General features: G+C 37.1%; 1 protein-coding gene across 1 annotated transcript; it reads right to left on the reverse strand.

Annotated features, from left to right (window-relative positions):
* Nucleotides 1–681: 681 nt before the first annotated feature.
* Nucleotides 682–22,563, reverse strand: naa15b (N-alpha-acetyltransferase 15, NatA auxiliary subunit b). Its single transcript, XM_073842041.1, has 20 exons — nucleotides 22,355–22,563; nucleotides 17,566–17,650; nucleotides 17,283–17,387; nucleotides 16,291–16,448; nucleotides 13,775–13,909; nucleotides 12,178–12,331; nucleotides 11,865–11,984; nucleotides 11,682–11,777; nucleotides 9,463–9,569; nucleotides 9,304–9,376; nucleotides 6,864–7,033; nucleotides 6,290–6,442; nucleotides 6,080–6,208; nucleotides 5,767–5,980; nucleotides 4,417–4,610; nucleotides 4,148–4,256; nucleotides 3,877–3,975; nucleotides 3,574–3,717; nucleotides 3,382–3,479; nucleotides 682–1,331 (listed from the first exon to the last, which is right to left on the reverse strand). Exons 1-20 carry the CDS (start codon nucleotides 22,406–22,408, stop codon nucleotides 1,131–1,133), a joined length of 2,598 nt encoding a protein of 865 aa, XP_073698142.1. The 5' UTR covers nucleotides 22,409–22,563; the 3' UTR covers nucleotides 682–1,130.
* Between the last annotated feature and the right edge of the window lie 1,112 nt (nucleotides 22,564–23,675).

The following is a 23,675-nucleotide window of genomic DNA, read 5'->3' on the forward strand; positions in this document are numbered from 1 at the left end:
CCAATAATAAACACACAGTAATTAATTTTATACATGAATTCATGTATGCAATTATGCATACAATAAATAGGATAAGAACCGTTTTTTTAAAAGGGAAGTCTGACATCCAGCTTGGACAGAAACCAAAACAGCGCACAGTTAGGCTATTTCATATCCCTCTCAGTAGCTCAAATGGTTTCTAGAGTAGAATTAAAACAAATTGTGAGGCAAAGTATACACATCTCACATACATTTTTAGGTTGAGGAGATTTGAAGGGTTTTAGAGACTCCACCAATGGCAATTAGAAGGAACAGCGATGTGGATGGACTGGTGCGAAATGTGTGCTCTCACTGTTTGATTTTTTATTACAAAAAATCTATCATACAACAAACTCTTCTTTGAACACTGTAACCTTTTTGGATCAAACAGAGTGATAGAATGAGGTAAGATAAGGGAGAAACTGAAAAAAAAAAAGGTTTGCTTTGTCAATTTCACAGGCTTTTGATCACAGTTTTCTGTCGTTTGTTGAATACATCCTCTTCCATCTCCAAGATATGCAATAAGGAACCTCTACACATGCTGCTTCCCCGTTATGACATCACTTCCTGTCCACACCCGTTCTCCCCTCTAAACTACGTCCAATGATTCAGCTGCCTTTTCACACCAATTCAATCCAGATCTTTTGCACAACAAGCCACATATCCTTTTTAAGCTTTTATTTTTCATATAAATTACTCTTTAAAACAGGGGAAAGATGGGTTTGAGTGCGCTTCTCTTGCTCTTGGTTTGTTGACTATGGGATTTGCTCTCGCCATTGCACAAAGTTTGCATTCAGACATACTGTATTTCAAAATGGGATGCATGTTTGACTAGTTTTCAGTTAGAGAGTAGTCATCAGCAAGGTTAAAAAAGTAAAATGGGCATTTTATTCTCTTCTCCCCCCACAACCCCTCCTCTTCTTGCTCCACTCAAAAACACAGTCACTGTCTGTCAGCCCTAACTGCAATTTCTGGGGGCGTAGAAGATCGCAGGAAGTTCCTCACAGAATCGCATTAGTCAATGGCAACCGTCTAGAGTGTTTGACAGTGGCGGTGCCGCACCACTTCCCATTCCACCTCCTCCCTCAGTCCTTAAGACTTTCTTCAGATGTTCACATATCATTGGCCAGCTCCTCAGTTTCTGTAGAGACGTCTCCATTGACCGCAATCTTCATGTTTTCCTCATAGCCTGGGGGCATGAAGGCCAGCGTATAGGGGTAGATCTTATGACACTCCGCTCGGTATAACTCGGCGGTTTCCTTAGCCTCTCCAAGGATTCCGTCACGCAGGCTTTCCAAAACATCTGTACAGATCTGCAAAAATTAAGTAGTAAAGTAGTAAAATAATATAAACGTAATATACCAAGTAATAGCAGGGGGTTCATAAGTTCATAAAAAGCTAATAATTAAACAATGTACAATTAAAATAAATTGAAAATAAAATGGAAATTGAATATAATTTGAAAATATACTGTCGGATACTGGCGTTGTCTATTCTAGAAAATGCTGTCATTAATTACTGACCCTCATGTCATTGCAAACTCATAAGACCTTCATTCATCTTTGGAACACAAATTAAGATATTTTTGATGAAATCAGACCTTTCTGACCCCACACAGACAGCAACACAACATGTTCAAGGCCCAGAAATGTAATGAGATTGATAAAATAGTCCATGTGACATCAGTAGTTCAACCTTAATTTCATGAAGCTACGAGAATACTTTTTGTGCACAAAGCAAACAATGACTTTATTTAAGAATTTCTTCTTTTCCATGTCAGTCTTTGATGTGGGTTCACAACAGTACCATGACACATTTGTGTGCATTTATCTGCAAGGGACAGCCTTACATTACATTACATTACAGTTGAACCACTGATGTCACATGGACTATTTTAACAATGTCCTTAGTACCTTTCTGGGCCTTGAACATGGTAGTTGCATTGCTGTCTATGCAGGGTCTGAAAGCTCTCTGATTTCATAAAACAAATCTTAATTTGTGTTCCGAAGTTGAACAATGGTCTCACGGGCTTGGAACGACATGAGGGTGAGTAATGGACTCTGTGCAAAAGTGTAACGTCGAACTTCTGCTGTCTCCAGAAGGTGGGATACCAGTTTCTAGTTTTGCATCTCCTAAAATGTCAGTATTTACTAGATGTCTCCGAGATCCGTCTAAATTAAGCATCAGCATGCAAACGATGTCCATCACTGATGCTTGGGTCTCCTGCTCCAAAACACTGGTGGAACAAGGGATTCAGACTTTATATATCCATTTATTTGAACTAGTTTAATCCAATTTGTTTTGTCGATCAGCAGCTAGCGGCTAAGCTAGTTAATGACGTGTTTATTTTAAATGCAGACTGTTCATATTTTTTTTGCGTGGTAATTGTATTATCAGTGTTAACATTCTCTCCCTCTCAGTTTCTAATAAAGATCAGGGCACAGGTGAAGTTATTGCCAGATCATTGTGTTACAAGTGCATGGGGAAGGCTAAGAAACCTCACAGTTTGAGTGGATGTTGAAGCTTGTTGCTTTAATAACCCAAAGTTTATATTGTTCCTGGAGAATAAAAAAAGAAGTTGCTAAAATTGGCAGGTGAGTTTATCTTGCATACACCACACACTGCAACAAGTCAGTTTGCATAGGCGTCCTCCCAGAAAGAAGCCTCATCTGAAGCCGGCTCACAAGAAAGCCCACAAACAGTTTGCTGAAGACAACCTGTCCAAGAGCATGAATTACTGGAACCATGTCCCGTGGTCTGATGAGAATAAGATAAACTTGTTTGGCTCAGATGGTGTCTAGCATGTGTGAGGAGTACCAAGTAAATTGTGTCTTGGCTATAGTCAAGCATGGTGGTGGGAGCATCATGGTCTGGGGCTGCATGAGTGCTGCTGGTACTGGGGAGCTGCAGTTCATTGAGGGAAACTTGGATTTCATTATGTACTGTACATTCTGAAGCAGAAAATGATGCCTTCCCTCCGAAAACTAGGCTGAACGGCAGTTTTCCAATTTGATAACGACCCCAAACACACCACCAAGATTCCCTTGCTGAGGAAGTTGAAGGTGATGGAGTGGAAAAAGTATGTCTCCAGATCTGAACCCTATTAAGCACATGTGGGGCATCCTCAAGTGTAAGGTGCGCAGGAGACCAGACATCAACGATATGACATCGCTGATGCTTGCTTTACACATATCGCGGCGACATCCAGTAAATACTGGCATTTTGGGAGACGCAAAATTAAAAAAATGAAACTGATATCCCAACTTCTGGAGACAGCGGAAGTTCGACGCTATGCTTGTGCACAGACTCCATTAATAATAGAATTTTCATTTTGGGTAAAAGGTCATGTAGCCCGTTATGTACCTGAATATTTCTGTTGTTCAGTGATTCATCAAGTGCTATAGCCAGTTCCACCGCTTTCTTCTGTGTTGTAGGGTCTAAGTAGAACATCATTTTGGCAGCTGTAAAGGAAGAAAACAGGTGAAATTGAAAACTGAACATGAAGTAGCGGTTTTAGGAAAGCTGTGTGCATATAAAGTGTTGAGAATGCTGTACCTGCTACTCGATGAGGGATGGAATTGAAGTGCTTGGTAAGGAAGGCCTGGTTGAAGTTCTTAGGATTACTTTCCCCAAACAGCCTGGAGATTTCCTGCTTGAGAACCATGCTGACCGAATTTGCTAGGTCTTTACTTTCGGACACTGTCAGCCAATCAAAAGCAGCACATTACCAACCAAACAAACACATGAAGGTGAATATGGTGTCAAAAGCAACAAATTAAGACATAATAGTGACTGACTGACAAAATGCAAAGAAAATACAACCAAACTAATAGCAAGAGGCACTTTGGGTTTACTCACCTCCTTTAAAGAAGCGCACTAAACACTGGTGAAGCCAAGGGTGGTCTGGGTCTATTGCATAGGCCCTCTTCACTGACTGCAGCATTAACAGGAACTTTTCTGAGGAAATAGAGGATGAAGGAAATTCAAATTATGCAACTATTGAACTAAAGTAGCAACAGATAATTCATTTTGTATTGTGACATACATCCTAGATCCTATTATTATTTTTTCTATTATTAGACTGTACAAATGAAGATGAGAATGGAGTTCAGATATGTAAAGCATATACCTTTCCTAAAGTAGATCTCAAAGGCCAGAAGTTGTGTGTCTATCTTATTCTTCACCAGGTTTTTTAATGGAGTCAAAAACTTTACAGCTTCATCTAATGGGTTCTCCACCTTTAAAATGAAAGAGAGACAAACATTTTTCTCCAAGCACAATAACAGTCTTTGAGTTTCTTCAAATTTCCCCTTGGGTTCCTACTAATGGAACGAATTGTGTTTAGAAGCCTTTCAGATATAGAATTCCCCACTTTCACAAACAAAAACAAACACGCACCCTGGCCAGTTTCTCTGGTATAAGCTCTTCTTTAGGTCCACCGATCTCTTCGTCATCATCCTCTTTTTTCTTTTTCTGGTTCTTTAACTGTTTCTCTTTCTCTGCGTTCTTCTTTTCTTCCTCCAGCTGTGCTTTCTTCTGTGCTCTTCGTTGCTTATTCCTTAACTTCTTCAGCTCTTTGTCAGTCAGGTTCCCTGTTTGAAAGAAGCAACGTTAAGCACACTTCTAAAGAAAACACTGAAATAAACAAGCTTGCTTTGGTGTATGGAAAGCCCATTTCCGCCACTGAATAATTTATTTTTTTTAAATGTTATTGTGACTTTTTCACAATTCTGACTTTTCTTCTCAAATTGCGTGATACAAACTGACAATACAGAATTTTTCTCTCAGAATTGTGAGACATAAACTCGCAGAAAGTCACAGAAGTCAAAATACTGACCTTTTTTTTTTCAGAATTGCGTGATACAAACTCACAATTCTGACATTTTTCCTTAGAACTACATGACAAACTTGCAGTTCTGATATTAAGTTATAAAGAACTTTTTTCTCAGAATTGCGAGAATGTAAGTTTGGATCTCGCAATTCTGACTTTTTTTCCTCGCAGCTGCAAGTTCATCTTGCAATCCTGACTTTTTTTCTCAGAGTTTTGAGATACAAACTTGCAATTGCAAGTTATAGTCCAACAAAAAAGATATGTTCTCAGAATTGCGAGTTTATACCTCACAATTGAACTTAACTCACAATTCTAAAAATTATTCTATAACACGCAATTCTGAGAAGTCAGATTTGCAAGTTTATAACTTAAAATTCTGACTTGATAACTCGCAATTGCGTATTTATATCACGCAATTATTACTTTATTTCTGAGAATTGTTACTTTGTCACAATTTTGACTTTAACTCGCAATTGTGAGTTTACATCTCAATTCTGAGTAAAAGTCATAATTGTGAGAAGTCACAATTACCTTTTTATGTTTTATTGCAACTTTGTCACAAAATATAAACTCAATATTATGCAATTCTGAGTTTACTTCTGATCTCAATTTATTCTGTTTTTCATTTTCACCACAAAAAAAGGTACATGCAACAAATTATTTAAGAGAGACTTTTATCACAATTTTGACTTTTTTCCAAGCAATTCTGACTTTAAATCTAGCAATTCAGAGTTTATTTTACAACACAATTTTTTCTCTGACATTTTTCGTCTCGCTATTCTGACTTTTTTCCCTGCAGTACTGCAAGTAGGAAAAAAAGTGAGAATAGGGAGATGTACACAGTCGAAAAAGTCACAATTACCTTTATTTTTTATTTTGTGGCAGAAACCAGCTTCGCTAGATTTATGTCATATTACCAGTATCAGCTTGTAGTTCCTTGCTGTCATCCGTTAGCGGGTTGTCATGCAGGTTGAGGTAGATTTGGATGGCGGTTTGTGAGGCTTTGAAGTAGAAGGGGTGCATACGTAACACGTCCTCCAGTTTAAGCAGGTCCACGTAGGAACGCAGCGTCATCTTCCGCATGCAGTACGTATGGAAGTCAAACTGGTCATCTGTTATCTCTACAAAGTGCTGTAATGAACAAATGTTTGAGGAAAGTAATCAGTAATCAGAATCAGCACACAAATACCCTAATATAATAAGCAAGCACAGACATCAAAGACGACTGACCCTTTCAATCTCATGGCATTTTTTCAGTGCTTCTCCATATTTCTTCATAGATTTATAGGCCAGAGCACATTCAGTCTGGAACCACATGCACTGCATCTCATTCAGGTTCTCTACCGCAGATGCTCCCTCCTGAGAGAGAGGGACAGAGCGGTTACACACAAAACACCTGTGAGGAAATCATGTACTCAAATGTACACACACTTCGCTTACCCTTGTGAACTTTGCACACATTTCCTCAGCCTCCTTGACCAGACCTGCTTTAAGCAGGTACTTGGCGCATTTGGAGTTAATAAAACGGTCTGCTGTGTCCAGGGCCTGAGCTTCGTCCATCCAACGAGCTGCTTCCCGGATATTCCCAGCATGCTGAGTGAGGAAATACAAACGGGACCCAATGGAGTCAGGATATAACAATCAAATCAACTGACCCGTTGCAAACAGCTTGAATGATGGGCAATCTGACCAATCATAATGCCGAATCCACCATTTTGTCAGACGAACATATCAGACAGGAGAGTAGATTTCAGTGGACTTTAACTTGAAATTGTGTGTATTAATGTCTTTCTGTCCTTGAAATAAAATACGTTCTGATGTTCATTCATGTTTATTTTGTGCTACAAGTAAATAAGATGTTCACTTCACATGTTGATTGTTCCATTAATGCGATATAAAAAAAAAAAGCCGAGAGCTTGTTTCATACCAGAAGTAACCTGCTCTGTCCTGTCTGTCAGTGTGTTTAATTGCAAAGAAACTGAAAAATAGTAATTGTGTGCAATGCATTTTGTACCTTGTATATCTTGGCTTTAATGAGGAAGAGCTCTATCAGAGTTGGTGTGCTCTCAATGGCAGCGTTGATGTATTCGAGAGCCATGGTGTGCTGGCCGATCTGATCATAGTGCTGAGCCAGGAAATACTGCACCCAGAGTAACGTAGTGGGCGGCTCCTCTTTGCCGTCATCTACATGAAAACATCAAAAGAACCAACCAGGTAATACTAATCCACTTATACACATTAGATGGCTCACCACAGCACTAAAAGCATCATAATAAAGGTAGTTTACCCAAAATGAAAATTCTGTCATTAATTACTCACCTTCATGTCGTTCCAAAACTGGAAGACCTTCGTTCATCTTTGGAACACGATTTAAGAAATTTTTGATGAAATCAGAGAGCTTTCTAACCCTGCATAGACAGCAATGTAACTGACATGTTCAAGGCCTAGAAATGTAGTCCTGAACGCATGTTGAAGAGTGACACGGAAGAGAAGAAATTGTTGAATGAAGTTATTTTTGTTTTCTTTGCTCACAAAAAGTATTCTCGTAGCTTCATAAAACTACAGTTGAAGCACTGATGTCACATGGACTATTTTAATGATGTCAATACTACCTTTCTGAGCCTTCAATGTGTTAGTTGTGTTGCTGCCTATGCAGGGTCAGAAAGCTTTCAGATTTCAACAAAAATATCTTAATTTGTGTTCCAAAGAGGAATGAAGGTCTTACGGGTTTGGAACGACATAAGGATGAGTAATTAATGACAGAATTTTAATATTTTATATTAAAGGTCCTATATTGTACACATTTCTGGAGGTTTATTTTAATTGTTGATGTCCTTAAGAATATATATTTGCGGTATAAGTGCCAAAATCCATCTCAACATATTTTTACAGCTCCTTTTTTAGGAGCTCTGTCAAGAACAGGTCGATTTTGGCCCATCTAATTAATATTCATGAGCCTCTCTTCTGATTGGCCTGTTGTTTTCTGAGTGATGCACAGCCAGGAAGTAACTACGGTCATGTATGCTGTAGCCGAGCCCAGAGCCATAGGGATAGCCTAGCCTGCTGATACTTAACAGGATATTTCAGAATGATCATTAATGTTTCTTTCTTTTTCAAACACCGAATGCAGTAAGCTATGTAACAGTTGCTTTAGTAAAGCCACTTTCACGATGCGCGCTGATTCCGGAAAATTACGGGAACGAGTGCTGTGTGAACAAAAGCCAGAACCAAATGCCTTAAAGGCAGTGTTGTAGTGATGATGCACGTTACCCTGCGACTCTTCACGACTGAAAAATACGTGTGGAAATGAAGTGGAATGAAGCGGCGATCAGGGAGCTCCTCACTATCAGCACTGAAGCACAGATTGCTCATCAGGTTAGTTTAAGTTTAGTGAAATGTACGCGTCGCATTACATCTCACATCCAAATGTCACATGTCTTTACGGGTTGTGTGTAAATCATGGGACACATTATCCGTGTATTTTCCGGAGTGGCTGTGTGAAAGAGGCTGAAGTTGACGTGCCACTGGTCTCTTATATTAACGTTGTTCAGAAGACTGTGCTATGACGTAGTTTCGACATCTATCGACTGAACAGGGTTTTCTCGACTTGTTTTCATGTTGTTGTTGCTTAGCAATGGAATGGACACGATGCTGTCTGGGTTTGACAAAAGGAGGGTGGGATGTGATTGGTGCTCAGGATGGTGACTGAAGGCGGTGACTGAGTAGATCGGACGTCACATTTTTACGGAAGTCACAGCGGCTCGTGAAAATGAACAGCTACTTTAAACAGGCTGTGTGCAGTTTACTGTGGATTGACTGTTTTGAAACTTATGTGGTAGTTACATAGCCCCTAGACCTCAGTTATTATGAAAAAAGCCAGGAAATTTTGATTTTGACAATATGGGACCTTAAATATTTTCTCATATTAACATTTATTTCTCCAAAATTTCCATAATGTTTGCTTCCTTGCATCAATGTACATTTTTACACGCATTCTTAGATTTTAATGGCCTGTTTTTCAGTACTGTGCCTTTTAAACCTTCCTCTTTCTTTGCTTAATAATTATGTTTGAATTATAGATAGAATATATAAATATAGTAGACGCATTGGTTTATAAATAGAAATTTAGCTGCTAAATTCTCATTTTGGGATCCTTCTGAAGGATATACAGAGCAGAATGTGCTACACACTGCCAGGAACAACAAATGGTCTGGCAAAATTTCTACATATTTAATTCTTTTTCACACAAATGTGGGTGTTTACATATTTATTGCTCCAGCAATATTTCAATATGGTATTTTTGCATTTTGAATTCTCAATTTTGCGTTTTGTGTTCTCAAAGATATAGTACAGATGTAGTACAGTATTTCAAAACATAAACCAAATTTAATTTCTTAAGATCCAATACTTTAAATACAAAAAAGTAAAATCACGGAATAAAGAAATTAACATACCATCCGGGCTGAACATCCGACAGGTCCGTAACGATGTTTCAAAACCAACAACTAATTCTTCAATTATTGACACCTGCAATTAAAACAAAATGTGAAAAACACATCTAGACGTAAACCCTAGTTAGCACATTCTGTGTGATGATCAGACTATGTGCTCACCTTCTCTTTGTCCTGATAGAGAGATCGGAGTGTGGTGAAGACAGGAGGACAGCCCTTACTGAAGTTCATTCTTAAATATCTATCCAGACATTCCCGAAACTTATCTCCTGTACAATAAAGAATAATTCAATAATTAGTGATCAGTGTTAGCCTCTAGTGTGGAAGCTAAATTGTAGCGCGCTCACGGCATGACAGACTGAGGCGCTGGTGCAGTCACTTGCTCTAAAAATACCCTGCCATTTTTGGTCATACAGGTAAAAGTAATACAGCTTACGAATTTGTAAAGACACTATGTTTATTTGTGTGTACTCAGAATAACAAAACGTTGCGCTTTTGTAAATTAATTAAAGCAAACAAGATGCACTCTCTGTCGTCTCTGTCTTTGAGAACTTAAGTGCGAAACTCTGTGTATACTTGCATTACAGACATGAAAAATATATCTATAGAGAGTGAAACTTTTTAAATGAACCAAATTAAATGAAAATTTCATTATGTTATGTAATCCGTACCTATCCGTGAACTATCCCTTTAAAGGAACTCTCCACTTTTTTTGGAAATAGGCTCATTCTCCAACTCCCCCCGAGTTAATAAGTTGCTTTTTACCGTTTTGAAATCCATTCAGCCGTTCTGGCGATATCACTTTTAGCATAGCTTAGCATAGATCATTGAATCCTATTAGACCAATAGCATCGCGTTCAAAAATGACCAACGAGTTTCCATATTTGTTGTATTTAAAACTTGACTCTTCTGTAGTTATATTGTGTACTAAGACCGGTGGAAATGCAAAGCTGCGAGTTTCTAGGCTGATAAGATTAGGAGCTACACTTCCATTCCGGCGTAATAGTCAAGGAAGTTTGCTGCCGTAATATGGCCAAAGCAGGCGGAGTATTATCAGAAATGAGTTCCCAGCTAGTTTAGCATTTGCACATGTGCTGCGTGGTATTACTGCTCCTGCTTCAGCCTTATTAAGGCAGCAAACTTCCTTGACTATTACGCCGGAATGGGAGTGTAGTTCCTAATCTTATCAGCCTAGAAAATTGAAGCTTTGCATTTCCACCGGTCTTAGTACACGATATAACTACAGAAGAGTCAAGTTTTAAATAGGACAAATATCGAAACTCGTTGGTCATTTTTGAATGTGATGCTATTGGTCTAATAGGATTCAATGATCTATGCTAAGCTATGCTAAAAGTGATATCGCCAGAACAGGAGAACGGCTGAATGGATTTCAAAACGGTAAAACTCAACTTATTAACTCAGGGGGAGTTGGAGAATGAGCCTATTTCCAAAAAAAGTGGAGTGTTCCTTTAAGCGCTCATTAGGCCATGTAGGCAATTAAAGGGATAGTTCTCCCAAAAATGAAAATTTGATGTTTATCTGCTTACCCACAGGGCATCCAAGATGTAGGTGACTTTGTTTCTTCAGTAGAACACAAAGATTTTTTTTGGTTGCAGTCTGTCAGTCATATAATGGTAGTTAATAGGACCCACGCCTTTGAGAGTCAAAAAAACAAACACAGACAAAACCAAATTAAACCCTGCGGCTCGTGGCGATACATTGAGGTCTTAACACACTAAACAATTGGTCTGTGCAAGAAACTGAACAGTATTTAGGATTGAGTGTGTTCACAAAAGCCGACACGTGATGAAGAGCAAACAACCATAACTTCAGTCGATCAGGCAAAAAATTTGGGGGTCAGTGAAAAGTCAACACTCTCTCAGGACAGTTGGACATTGTGGTGGATCAGACGTAAAAAGTTATATAAATATTGTTCAGTTTCATTCACAGACCAATTGTTTCATGTGTGAAGACCTCAATGTATTGTCACGAGCCGCAGGGTTTAACTTGGTTTTGTCTGTATATGTTTTTTTGACTCTCAAAGCCGTGGGTCCCATTGACTGCCATTATATGACTGACAGACTGCAACGGTTTAAGCTAAAAATCTTTGCTTGTGTTCTACTGAAGAAACAAATTCATCTTGGATGCCCTGGGGGTAAGCAGAAAAACATAAATTTTTCATTTTTGGGTGAACTATCCCTTTAAAGGCTCATTATTGGTTTATTAATAAACGTGCGACTAATAGTCGACTAATGCTTAAATTGAAAGACTACTAGTCGACCAGAAAAATCTTTAGTCGAGGGCAGCCTTAAATTTCATTCAACATACGTACAACTTGCAGAAGCAGCTAATGTACTGGACAGGGAGAAAGAACTGCCTACCAGACAGGAAGCTGAGTGGTAATCTGCGAGGTACGAGGCCTTTAGGGTATTTCTCCCAGGCCTCCTCATAGATCTTCAGCTTCTCTTCTGTGCTTGCTGAAAAAACACCAGAAATGCTGTGTTTTGTTAAACTGTGTATAAGATGAGAGATAAATATGCCAACAAAATATTTTGTGTGCATACCAGGCTTGAGGGCTTTTTCCAGGCCATGGTAATAAGACCAATTTTCAGGATTTCTCTCCTGTAGTCGTCTGTACACATCTGCCGCTTCCTCAAACCGTTCCAGATTCAACAGCAGCTCCCCTACACATCCACAACACGAGGAAAGAAAATAAAACAGAGACAATTTTCCATGGGACCACAAACAGGAAGTCAATCTGCTGGACAAGCAAAATGTGAAAAGGAAAAACTGCATAATGGACAAAATAAGATAAAAGCAGAAGAAGAAGAAAAAAGGAAAAGTGTTGATGAGGAAGAAAGAAGTGCACTGATGTACCTTTGGTTTCCTCCACAGCCAGTTTATCACAGATCTGTTTCTCATAGGTGGTGAGATGCTCCAGAGCTTCTCTTAAGAGTCCTGCCTCCCTCAAGACCTGATTCTGATAGAGCAGCAGCTCACTGTACTCATAATCCACCTTGTCAGGGGACGTCTGAAAAATCAAACATTCATTAACATCATAAAAAACTAATATAGAAAGAATTTGCTGTGTGAACTAATTCCACTATATAACAGTTAGGAATATTTTTTTAGCCTGCCAACTTGTTTCCCGTTGTGCTAGAAACCAATGAGAGGAAATAAGCACCTTATCTTGGACGCCACAACAACCGTGTGCCATTGTGTTGCCTGTTGACCTGGAGTGGCAGGTTGACGTCTTCACAATACCTCATTAACCACTCTTGTTACCTCTGCCCCTGTTCTTTCAAATCTATTCTTGGCTAATAGGAATGTAAAAAGTAAAGGTACTTTGGTACTAAGTTGAACCTTTTTTTACATGCTCTGTGAAGAGTGTTTGCATCTCGATACAATGCAGATGTAAGTGTAAATCACTCTTCACTTTCCTATCAAATCATGTAATAACAATTATACCCCTAAAACTAGCCAAATAACAATATTACGAAGAAACAAAAAACTCCCAAATGTGTTTTACTGGCTCTGTACTTATGCTTTATTTAAAGTGATTTAAAGTACTTGTTATTGTTAACTAAATCAAAAATGTACTATAACTGAAATAAAGCTGATATAAAATAATTTTGTATTAATTATTTATTAATTATTATAGTACTAAATGAAAAACTATTATAAATGCTGCTTTGGTTACTGACACTATTTTAATTACTAAAACAAAAATTAATTAAATAGAAACATTTAAATAAATAAAAAATAAATAAAAGCACATAAAAAATGTAATTTAAAATGAAAACTAAAAAAAAATATATATATATATTTCCAAATATTTTTCTATTTTTAAATAAGACTTTTCACAATCCAATGCCCTCTTCAAAGCATACTGATATATTAAAATGTGACCCTGGACCACAAAACCAGTCTTAAGTAGCACGGGTATATTTGTAACAATAGCCAAAAATACAATGTATGGGTTAAAATTATCTTTTTTTATTATTATTTAATTAAATTTAATTATAAAATCATTAGGATATTAAGTAAAGATCTATAAAGATATTTTGTTAATTTCCTACTGTAAATTTATCAAAACTTAATTTTTGATTAGTAATATGCATTGCTAAGAACTTCATTTGGACAACTTTAAAGACAATTTTCTCAATATTTTCTTTTTTTTTTTTGCACCCTCAGATTCCAGATTTTCAAATAGTTGTGTCTCAGACAAATATTATCCTATCCTAACACTGGAAAGCTTATTTATTCAGCTTTCAGACAATTAATAATTACCATTATGACTGGTTTTGTGGTCCAGGGTCATGTTCATTTGCATACTTGTTTTCACCATCAAAAATTGGGTTTTAAAAGTCTTGTTTTCACTGGTACCGCCATCAACTTATAACATTTTGGTATTGAGACAACCCTACAAGTTTAAGAACACTAATCTTCTTGCATCTATCATGTCTGCAGTTACCTGTTGTGTCTTTCTAAACTCCTCAATAATTTTGGCCGCCATCTCATAGTCCTCTAAGAGGTGATACGCAATGGCGTATCCAATCCATGACGCTCGCTGGGCCGGCCGCAACTGCAGCAGCTGATACCGGGTCTCCTATAAGAGAGTCAATTCAGTCAGTTTTTTGCGTGGGATTTCTCTGGTGTTAGGTTTCAAAAGCTTTTAAAAGGTTTAAATTAGAGGCGAAATTAGATCCTTTTCAAAATAAAATGTAACAAAGTACTATTTAAAACTACAGAAAACAACAGTGGAGTCATATTGCACAAAACCCAAATCTGAAAGGCTTTCATTTCAGGGGTAAAAGTAGATATCGGAGTAGCCTGAGGGTATGAATCATTAAACACCCACTTTATCATACCGCAGAAGACAAAGAAATAAAGACACAGGAGAGGAGGAGAAACAAGCAAGCTCAAGAAACAGGAAATAGACATTGCTGAGTCATGGCTCCCATATTTGGTCAAAAATACACATGCATCCTTTGTGTTTAACCTCAACACTGTGCCATAATTTGAGGCTTTTAATTAACGCAATAAATATTAAATTATTTTAAATAATATACAGTTAAATTAAACAGACACCAGATATAATTTTTTATATTTTTTACTAGTGAGTGCAGGGCACTATAGTTCATTTATACAAGTGAGGATAGCAAAATAAAGTAAACCGTGGCATATTATACCCCAAAAATTCTTCATATAGTGAACTGTCACGCATATACGTCACTCATTGTTTACATGATAAATAAATGGTAATTACTTGTGCTTATCCTGATTCTGGCAATCGATTAAAAACTAAAAGATTACATTTCCTTGTGCGAAACTCATCTGGGGGTGTTGACTTTTCACTGACTACATTGCCAAAGCACGTTGACACGTGGCACACCGGCTATTGTAAACGCGTTCCATACAGCTAAACGTTCCGTCTGATTAGAGGTAAATGAATACTGTCTCAAGACCTCAATGTATCGTCATGAGCTGCAGGGTTTAATTTGGTTTTGTCTGTGCATGTTTTTTTTACTCTTAAAGATTTGGTAACTATTTACTGCCATTATATGACTACCAGACTGCAACGGTTTGAGTTAAAAATCTTTGTTTGTGTTCTACTGAAGAAACAAGGTCACCTACATCTTGGATGCCCTGGGGGTAAGCAGATAAACATAAAAATGTTGGGTGAACTATTTCTTTAAGACTGAATACATGGTTCCTATATAATGTTTGCATTCACTTATGAGAATACTCACCAATGGGCATTTTCACATAATTTGTGTGCATCTGACCGTTTAACCACAACAAATTGCAAAAAATAACTTAATCCAGTATCCGTGAGCTGTCGGAGAGGCAGCTGTGTGCACGTTTTGGGTGTGAAAGGTCAGAAAACAGTAAGCGAGGACTGAATTGAGATCTCTTGAAGAGGGAAGAGCTGGTATTGCTGAATCACTCATACCGTTTGTGAAATTACAGACTTACAAACTTTTCAAAATACTGATTTGATCTGATCATTTGTGTGGATTGCATGATTCAGGGAAAATATTAGCAATTAGTAAGATTATGCACAATACCCAAAATCCCACAACAAAATTCAAACCCTGATAAACGGCTTTAGTGTCACTTTTGCATAACTGAATTCATCTATGCTAGGGATGTAACAATATCAAACTCTCACAATACCATAATATCTCGATATGAAGTCCATAATACGGTAATATTTAAAAAAAGACAAATGAACATTTTGTACATTTTAAAGTTACATTATTCTATCTAATGCACTTTCAGAGTTCAGAATTAAGAGCACCAAGCCATGTTCTTAACTGAGAAAAATTTAAGTCAGAAAAATGTCAGTGAATTGACTTGTACCTGAGCTTTAAAGGGGACTCAACCCTCTTTTTATTTGTGGGTATACTGTCTCAGTCTAAATTACATTTACACTGGTGTTTCATTGAAAACAGGCTTACAAAAACGCATCTCACTACAAATCTAGTAAAATGCTGTAATCATCTGCCTCAAAAATAAAGTATAACTGGTGCCCGTTTTACTCCCAAACATGCGCTAAACTCACAGCACATGCAATAAATGGGTTCACTGCATTCACTGTGAACTGATCTCGAGCTGATCGCCTAAACGTAGTGTGATCTTCACTTTGAATAGCGCAGCGGACTTGAAGGGATTTGTTTTAGTTCATTTGACAGATACTGTGCCAAAGCTTAATGGCTCAAAATACAACTTTAAAGACCTTTAATGTTAGAATAAGAAGTTTAAATATATTGTGAAAATTACACTTTTCGCCCACAAGACCTATCGTTTCATATTGTCATGTGACCACAATGACAGACTTTTGCTATCGCGATACCACGATATTGATAATACCGTTATTTTCTTTCAAAAAAATCATACTGAACCCAAGAAAGAACTATTTTGAAAACTTATGAACAGTACTGCAATTCAACAAATAAAATGAAACCTGTTCGTACTCATACTCACCCTGTAACCCTCCAGGTCCCTCATCTGGATCTGCAGGAGTGAGAGATCTCGAAGGATCTGCAAGTTGTCTTTGTCCCATTTTAGTGCGTTTCTGTAGCACTTAATTGCCTCGTCGTACTTCTTGTCAGACCTCTGGAGCAAACCGTACACGTGCCAGCCTGGAAATGTCACGTTAAGGTCAGCAGGGAAACTTCGCAGAGACACTACGGAGCTGATGACAGTACAATTCTGAGCCCAGGACAATCACTAAAATTTACAAGGCCAAACTTTTTTTTTTTTAATGGATGTTCCACTGGACAGAATGAGTCGACTATACCAGGAACTTTTCCAAGGACGCCCTAAATATGAAGATCCCCATGCAAAATATATTAAGACAGCTATATGGCTTCATTTTTACTATGGGAAAGACTGTAAGCAAAAAATAATAAAATTGCAAATTTCAATTATTAGTTTATAATGTATATTTTCATCAATGCCAATCCACATCAAATAAATTAAATACTAAAAATGTTGTATTAAGCTGACTTAAATCTGTCTTCAGTTTGCCCATCCTTAAACATGAAGAGAAACAGTTCCAAATAAACTTAAGCATTTTAAAAACTGGTAATGGTGTCTTATGAAGAAACAACCACTAAAAGTGGTTTATTACATGGCATTTGTCTCTGCAAAACATGAATCTCTAGGATGTGAAGCATTTGACTGGCAGCGAGGAAACAGTGCACTGTGTGTTTGGCTCTCTAAACAGTTCATGGTGTCACTGCACATTATAGTCAGACACAGGGCAGGAATCTTGGCTGGGGGCCATCACCCCCACCGGCCGTGACAGGCTTCAAATTGAGACAAATACTCAAGTGTTAATTCTGCCGCTGTGAACATGAGGAAATAAACTCATTCCAACTGTTGCAACACATGGGCCATTATTATACTCCTAAGCATAAATGTCAAACTGAGAGCTTCCAAATGTATGTGCTGATCTCTATATCCAAGGATACAGACGTGGCTCTTCAGGTCATTTCGGAGTCCTCTGCGAACAAGTTCATAGGCCTCTTCTTTCTTCCCCAGGCAGTTCAGGGTCAGGCCTTTCATTGCCAGTGTCTCTGTAGAGATAATAATTTTTAACCCATTAAGCCTTGCAAACTTACATGAGCCACACAAACCCTGCAACTTTCACTCAGGTGTCTTAGATTTGTGTCCATTTTATTCACATTAAATTGCATAGGCAATGAAATACAAGTGTAGTTGTACGTCATGAATACTTCCAAGTGGGGTTCTTACCTCCATGTTCTGAGAACTTGGGATTGGAGAGAATCTGTTTGCAGAATTTCAGCCCATTTCTGTACTGTTTGTGTTCATAACATCTCTGAGGACATAAAGAGAGAAGAAACATTAATACAAAACAAAATTAATTGACAAACTGTCCTATATTAGCATATTTTATGGCATATTATACCTTGTTTTCTCTGCGCTCTAACAGCTGTAGCAGTGTTAATTTTGTCAAGGAAGACGACGATGAAATATATTCCTTAGTGAACATTTTTTCTGTGACTAAGATGAGACGTTGATGAGCTAAAACTAATATCTGATGACAAAAACTATGACATTTAAAGTTAGTAAAGGCAGGATAGGTGGAATCACGCTGATAGAAGTGCTCTGGATGCAATGGATGCAATCCCCCACAGAAAAAAATACTTTTTCTTTTGATGCATTTCATGATATTTATATTGGAAGTATTATTTAACTTTAAGGTTCTCCTAAATAAAACTGCATATGCAGATTCTTGGCAATGCCATCTTTTCGTATGCTTCGTGTTTTCTAAAGTCAATCCATGACAGTCTAACCTTGTGTGATTGTGTGCTCGATATACACACACGCTCACATTGTCCCCTGCAAACTCTGTAAATGATGGTAATTTACTCTGAGCAGTTCTATTTGGAGCAGCTTCTGTTTCCTCTGTATTAAACAGGCCTTTGCTCAGCCAGCAGGTGGTGAGATCACTACCATCACCTCATTCTGTCAGCAAATCTGGAATCTGCTCTTCCACATTCAATTCAGCACTACGAAATCAGTGACTTTAGATCAATTCAGGGCATCCTATATACCACAACCTTAAAAACAGAGGCTTTAAACAGCAGCCCCAGCAGATTTGAACAATAAGATATGATTTCAGATGTGAACACTAATGTTAGTGGCCAAGTACAATAGAACAATGATTTCAAAAAGTACACCACCTACTCCCAACTTCCCATGAAACTGCAAATGATCTAGCTTCTCTTAATAGATTAATTATTTCAAGCTTACGTTGTCAAATACATTATAAATCCACCAATTATAATGTGTTATACATCAGATTGAAACAAAATATTCTAATATAAGACAAGGAAATTTCAGAAGCAAAGTATGTTGTTACATTATGATGAAAGACAAATGTTTTTTTTTTTCTTCTTTGAAATAACATGCACAGATACATTTGTGCAAAAAAAGGACAGGAACATTTAGGAATATTAAGTTATTAAGTATGTAAATAGTCTGTTTCAATTTCATGATGACTTTGATATCCTGTATTCATCTCAGTGCTATTTTAGAAATACTGAAATAATACTACAGATTTTTTTCGTTTTTTTTTTTATATATATTTTCATTTTAGTTACTCTGTGAGTGATTTCGATACCGTTCGAGATAGGGATGCTCATTTCGGTTAATTTTCCTGACCGACAACCGCTGCTCGTTATCCGAACATTAACCGTTAACTGATAAAATTAGAATAATAAATTAGTTTAAAATAAAAATAGAATGCACGAGTATCTGTGGTGATACATTAAAAATACAAGCAAATGTTTTATTTTAACGTGCAAACAGCAGCATACAGAGCAACAACAAAAACTGTATTGACGTATACTTAAATTATCACGCATCAGCAGCGGTTCTGAGAACAGAGAAAATCTGAATGAAAAAAAAAGAATAATATAAATAGGCCTACACTAAATATGTATAAATTAAATAACTAGCTAATAAAGATGACAAAACTAAAACACACTGAATCCTTTTATGCGCTTTGAAGAACTGTACCGGTCTTATTCTTCTCGTCGGACATAAAAATATATAGCAGGCCAGCCAATACCTCAGTGTGCCTAGTTTTTAACATGTCCACATGCTGTACGGATAGGCAGGACCGCCTGTTAACTCTTAGATCCGCGAAAAAAACACCATCACAAAAACCCTTTCAATTTGCGGTTCGGGACTTCCATCCACTGTCATATGCGTGTGGAGAAGCGCGTGTTTTACAGCGTTCAGCAATAGCCAATCACTGTGGCCAATCACAGGAGGCTATGTTACAATCCACTCACCAACCAAAGTGCCGGTTTCAGTTTTGCTGACTTCTACACTTTCGTATATGTATATTACATCTGTTTACTAAGTAAAGGTGAAGCAAAATATGTCTGTACAGCCACACTGCACGTGTCGACACGCACTCTTGAGTAAACAGATAACTTACAAATAGCATTATTTCTTTCACCATGCAGCAAACGTAAAAAAAAAAAAAAAAAAAAAAACAATGAAAAAAAAACCCTTTTAAACCGTTTAACTGATAGTAATAATCGGTTAAAATTCTTACTGTCGGTTAACGGTTAAACGGTCAATATGAGCATCCCTAGTTCGAGAGCAAGTTCAAGCGACGAAATAGACATTATTACACACAATGAATATGTTTTCAAATGCACACAATGTATGATGTATAAATGTATAAATGTAAGAGAACTAAACTCAAAATCTAGTGCGACTGTTCTTTTAATTCTCTGGCATTAGAAACTGCTCTGTGGCTCCACGTGCGGACGATGATCTTGAGTCCCTCAGACAGTCCTGACCAAAAGGTCAAGGTTTAGTTGGTTACATCAGCATAGGCATGAAAACAATCCATAATGGCCGACCACTACTTTAAAGTTCAGCTAATTAATTCAGTGGACCCATGATAACAATGTGATTAATCGTAAAGATGAGTAGGGATGGACGATTAATCGAAAAGTAATCTAAAACCGAAATTCATAACCTACCAAGTGTAGTCAGTGTTATATGAACGCGTATGATCGTTTTGCTTGTGTTTTTTGCAGCGTCTCACACATGAGCATCGCGTTTATGACTCTGGTAACAAGTTAACAAAATTTTAAACTTTCAATGTCAGTTCTAAAACAGTGAACCAAAAAAAAAATTTTTAAACAATAGTTCATTAATCGTAATTGAGGCGAAACGTTCAATTAATCAATATTTTATCCTCTAGCCCTACAGACAAGTACTGACTGAGCATAAAATCTCATATATAGAGGGTTTGCACTTACATCACGGTTCAGTCAGTTACCCAGAAGCATGGCCATATTGGCGATATTTGGATGTAAACGACAGCATTGATTGCATGATTAATGTACTACTGAATATGTTGTTTTGCTAATTTATGCTTTCTAAACCACAGAAAAAAAATGTGTGGAACTTGCTAAATTATATAGAGAAGAACATAGTAAGCAGGAAATGGCGCAATATTTTGACAAACTAAAGTTAAAAATTAGAGAAATGATAAGAACAAACATACGTTGTCAACGTTCTTGCCCCGGAAATGCTGGTTCAGTTAGACAAACGTCATTTGTTTGTTATTTGTAATAACTTTTGGCAGTCTACACTACTCCAAATGTCTTTTCCTGGCCTGGTCCATTAGTACAAAACATGACAATAACTGACCATTTTCATCCAAAATAATCAGCAAAATTTGTGAGTTCTACTATTCCATTCGACAACACATTGTGAAAACACTCTATAGTATAAAAAAGTACATAGTAAAAACCTGCTACTTCTTTCAGCAGTTATTTTTGCACTTCAAATACATAATCTAAGAATGATAATGCAAAAAACGCTTTTAAAAACATCTGTGCATCATATCAACAGACAGGTATCAAGGTTAAACTTGCCTTGTTACAAGTACAGTTCAACATTATATTTGCATGAAACAGATTGCAAATGCAAAGCTTATTATATCAAAGCCACAACACAAACACTACAATCTTTACTAATACATGACCAACTTTAAACATTAAAACTCTACATGCATCCTTCTGCAAACTACAGCGATGCTTTTTTTTTTTTTTTAACCAGACACTCAGACACTATTATGGAAGCGTTGAAAGTTTTGGCTGAGTTTGTCGTTTGTAGGCCCATCATGCTGTCAGTGCAGTCTAGAAACGTATGCCCACCCCAAATTAATACCCACATCCAAATCTAATAGATTTAAGGTCAGCAATCAGAAAAACCACGCAAAGCCGTTCAAAAAGACTCTTTCGAAACATGGATAAAACAGGCGAAATGCAGTTAACACAATCACAGTCATTTGTCTAAAGAGTCCTGGCTGTCAAAATAGTGAGCAGTTTCACTTATTATAAATAAGTAGGGTGGATAGACCGCAAAATTTGACAGTGAATTAGCCGTGTATAAACTCGTCGAGTGTTTGTAGTTTTGAAGTTGAGCATCACTAAACTTCCAGGGTTTCTTTTAGCAGAAACACTGCAAACATATTAATCACTTCCCATCTTCTCAAACAACCATGAAAAGCGCACTAAACCAAAACTCGACTGAAAATGTAATTTTCCGATAAATACCCCTTGGATCTTTAAAAAGTGGTTTGCTGGATGAACAGGCCAGAGACTGATTTCAGCCACTGACATGCAACATTAAGCCTTATAACAGAGCAGCTCGACCGTATAAACATAGTGCTAATGCCGTTTAAAATCAAATAAATAAAGACTACAAGTGTCGTACGCGTTTATCCATCCACTGACAGCCTCTTTCCAACAGCATTGTGTCTGTATGTTAAGCTACATCAACTGACAGCTAGCAGCTAACAGGCTAAAAGCTAACCTCCATTTGACAGAAAGTGACTCTTGATTGTTCAGTTTTGCACGCACTAAAAAGTGTTGCATTAACAGTTCTTCAGCGAGCATTAGCAGCTCTCAATCACATTTATGACGGTAGCCTGCAGGCTTTATTTGGAAGATGGATGTTGTTGCACTGAAGTATTAGCACTCACCAGGATCCTCTTGAACAGAGCGTTTTCTTTGGGAGGCAGAGTGACTGTCGGCATCCTTTACTCTCTCTCTATCAGCACATGTGAAATAAGTGCGGGTCTGTGAGGCAGCGTATTTCTTGATTTTTACCCCCTTGTTCTATGAGTCCTTGTTCGGCTCGATTTAGTGCCCGTGTCGGACTAACTAACCCAGCCCTCACGTGGTGACAGAAAAGCCCCCTTTGAGCCCAAAATGGCCGATGCGGCGCTTCTCCTCCGGGTCAAGCTGAAACGCTGCTCGTCGCGGACAGCAGGGGGAGCACCAATTGTAGGTCAAATATTTGTTACTATGAATACATGAACGTTAAAATAAACAACAACAGTAAATATTTTCATTATATAATGAAAAAAATATTAAATTGTAAGCAATAATTAAAAAAATAATAATTATAATAAAATAAAACAAAAAGGGTCCGTTACTGCTTTATAATATAATTATATACATTTATTAAAAAATGTTATGTGCATGGAGCTTCTCAAATAATGTTAATATGCTTAATGCAGGACAGTTTATTTTTATTTTTATTTTATTTATCCTTTATTTTACCAGGTGATGTCCCATTGCCCTGGGGCAACAATTACACAGGTTACACAGAATCACAAAACAGACAAAAAAAAAAAGATTAACAGTACATGTAAAACAATTTAAAATGCAGGACAGTGTAATATATACAGCCTATGCCTATATAATTTTATTTAAATCCAACATCATTTCCCTGCCTAACTTCAGAAATCACGGAAATAATATGCATTCACATCCAATAAATCCCTTTACAATATAGATATAAATTGCATTATTATTATTATTATTATTATTGTTGTTTTTATTTACTATTTTTTAAATGTTTAATTTTTAATCCATATTTTAAAGTTAAATTATAGGCTTCTCTGGTGTTAGTTGTTTAAATATTTGTGTTTAACATTCTTTGCTCAAATGCGATCTTTATGGTAGACTGAAACTTAAGGACACTCAAAACTGGAAATACTTCAAATTTATATTGATTACTGAAGCCTGTATATGAGTGTTTTAATAATATAGCATCAAACAATGTTAAATCTTGTTGTTATTAACTAAAAACAGAATTCTCAGTGCAGTTCCTGCTTATAAAAAAAGGGTGTTAGATGCATCTAATGCTAAGTAAATTTTATTTTGTGAAAACAGAAAAACATATAGTGTAGAAGAGAAGCAAGTGTCAGTGTATAAAAGGTATGTGTGACTTCGGGACCACAAAACCAGTAAGGGTCAATTTTCTGAAGATTTATACATCATCTGAATAAAAAAGCT

The sequence above is a fragment of the Garra rufa genome, chromosome 6, assembly GCF_049309525.1.
Source record: "Garra rufa chromosome 6, GarRuf1.0, whole genome shotgun sequence".
Lineage (NCBI taxonomy): Eukaryota > Metazoa > Chordata > Actinopteri > Cypriniformes > Cyprinidae > Garra > Garra rufa.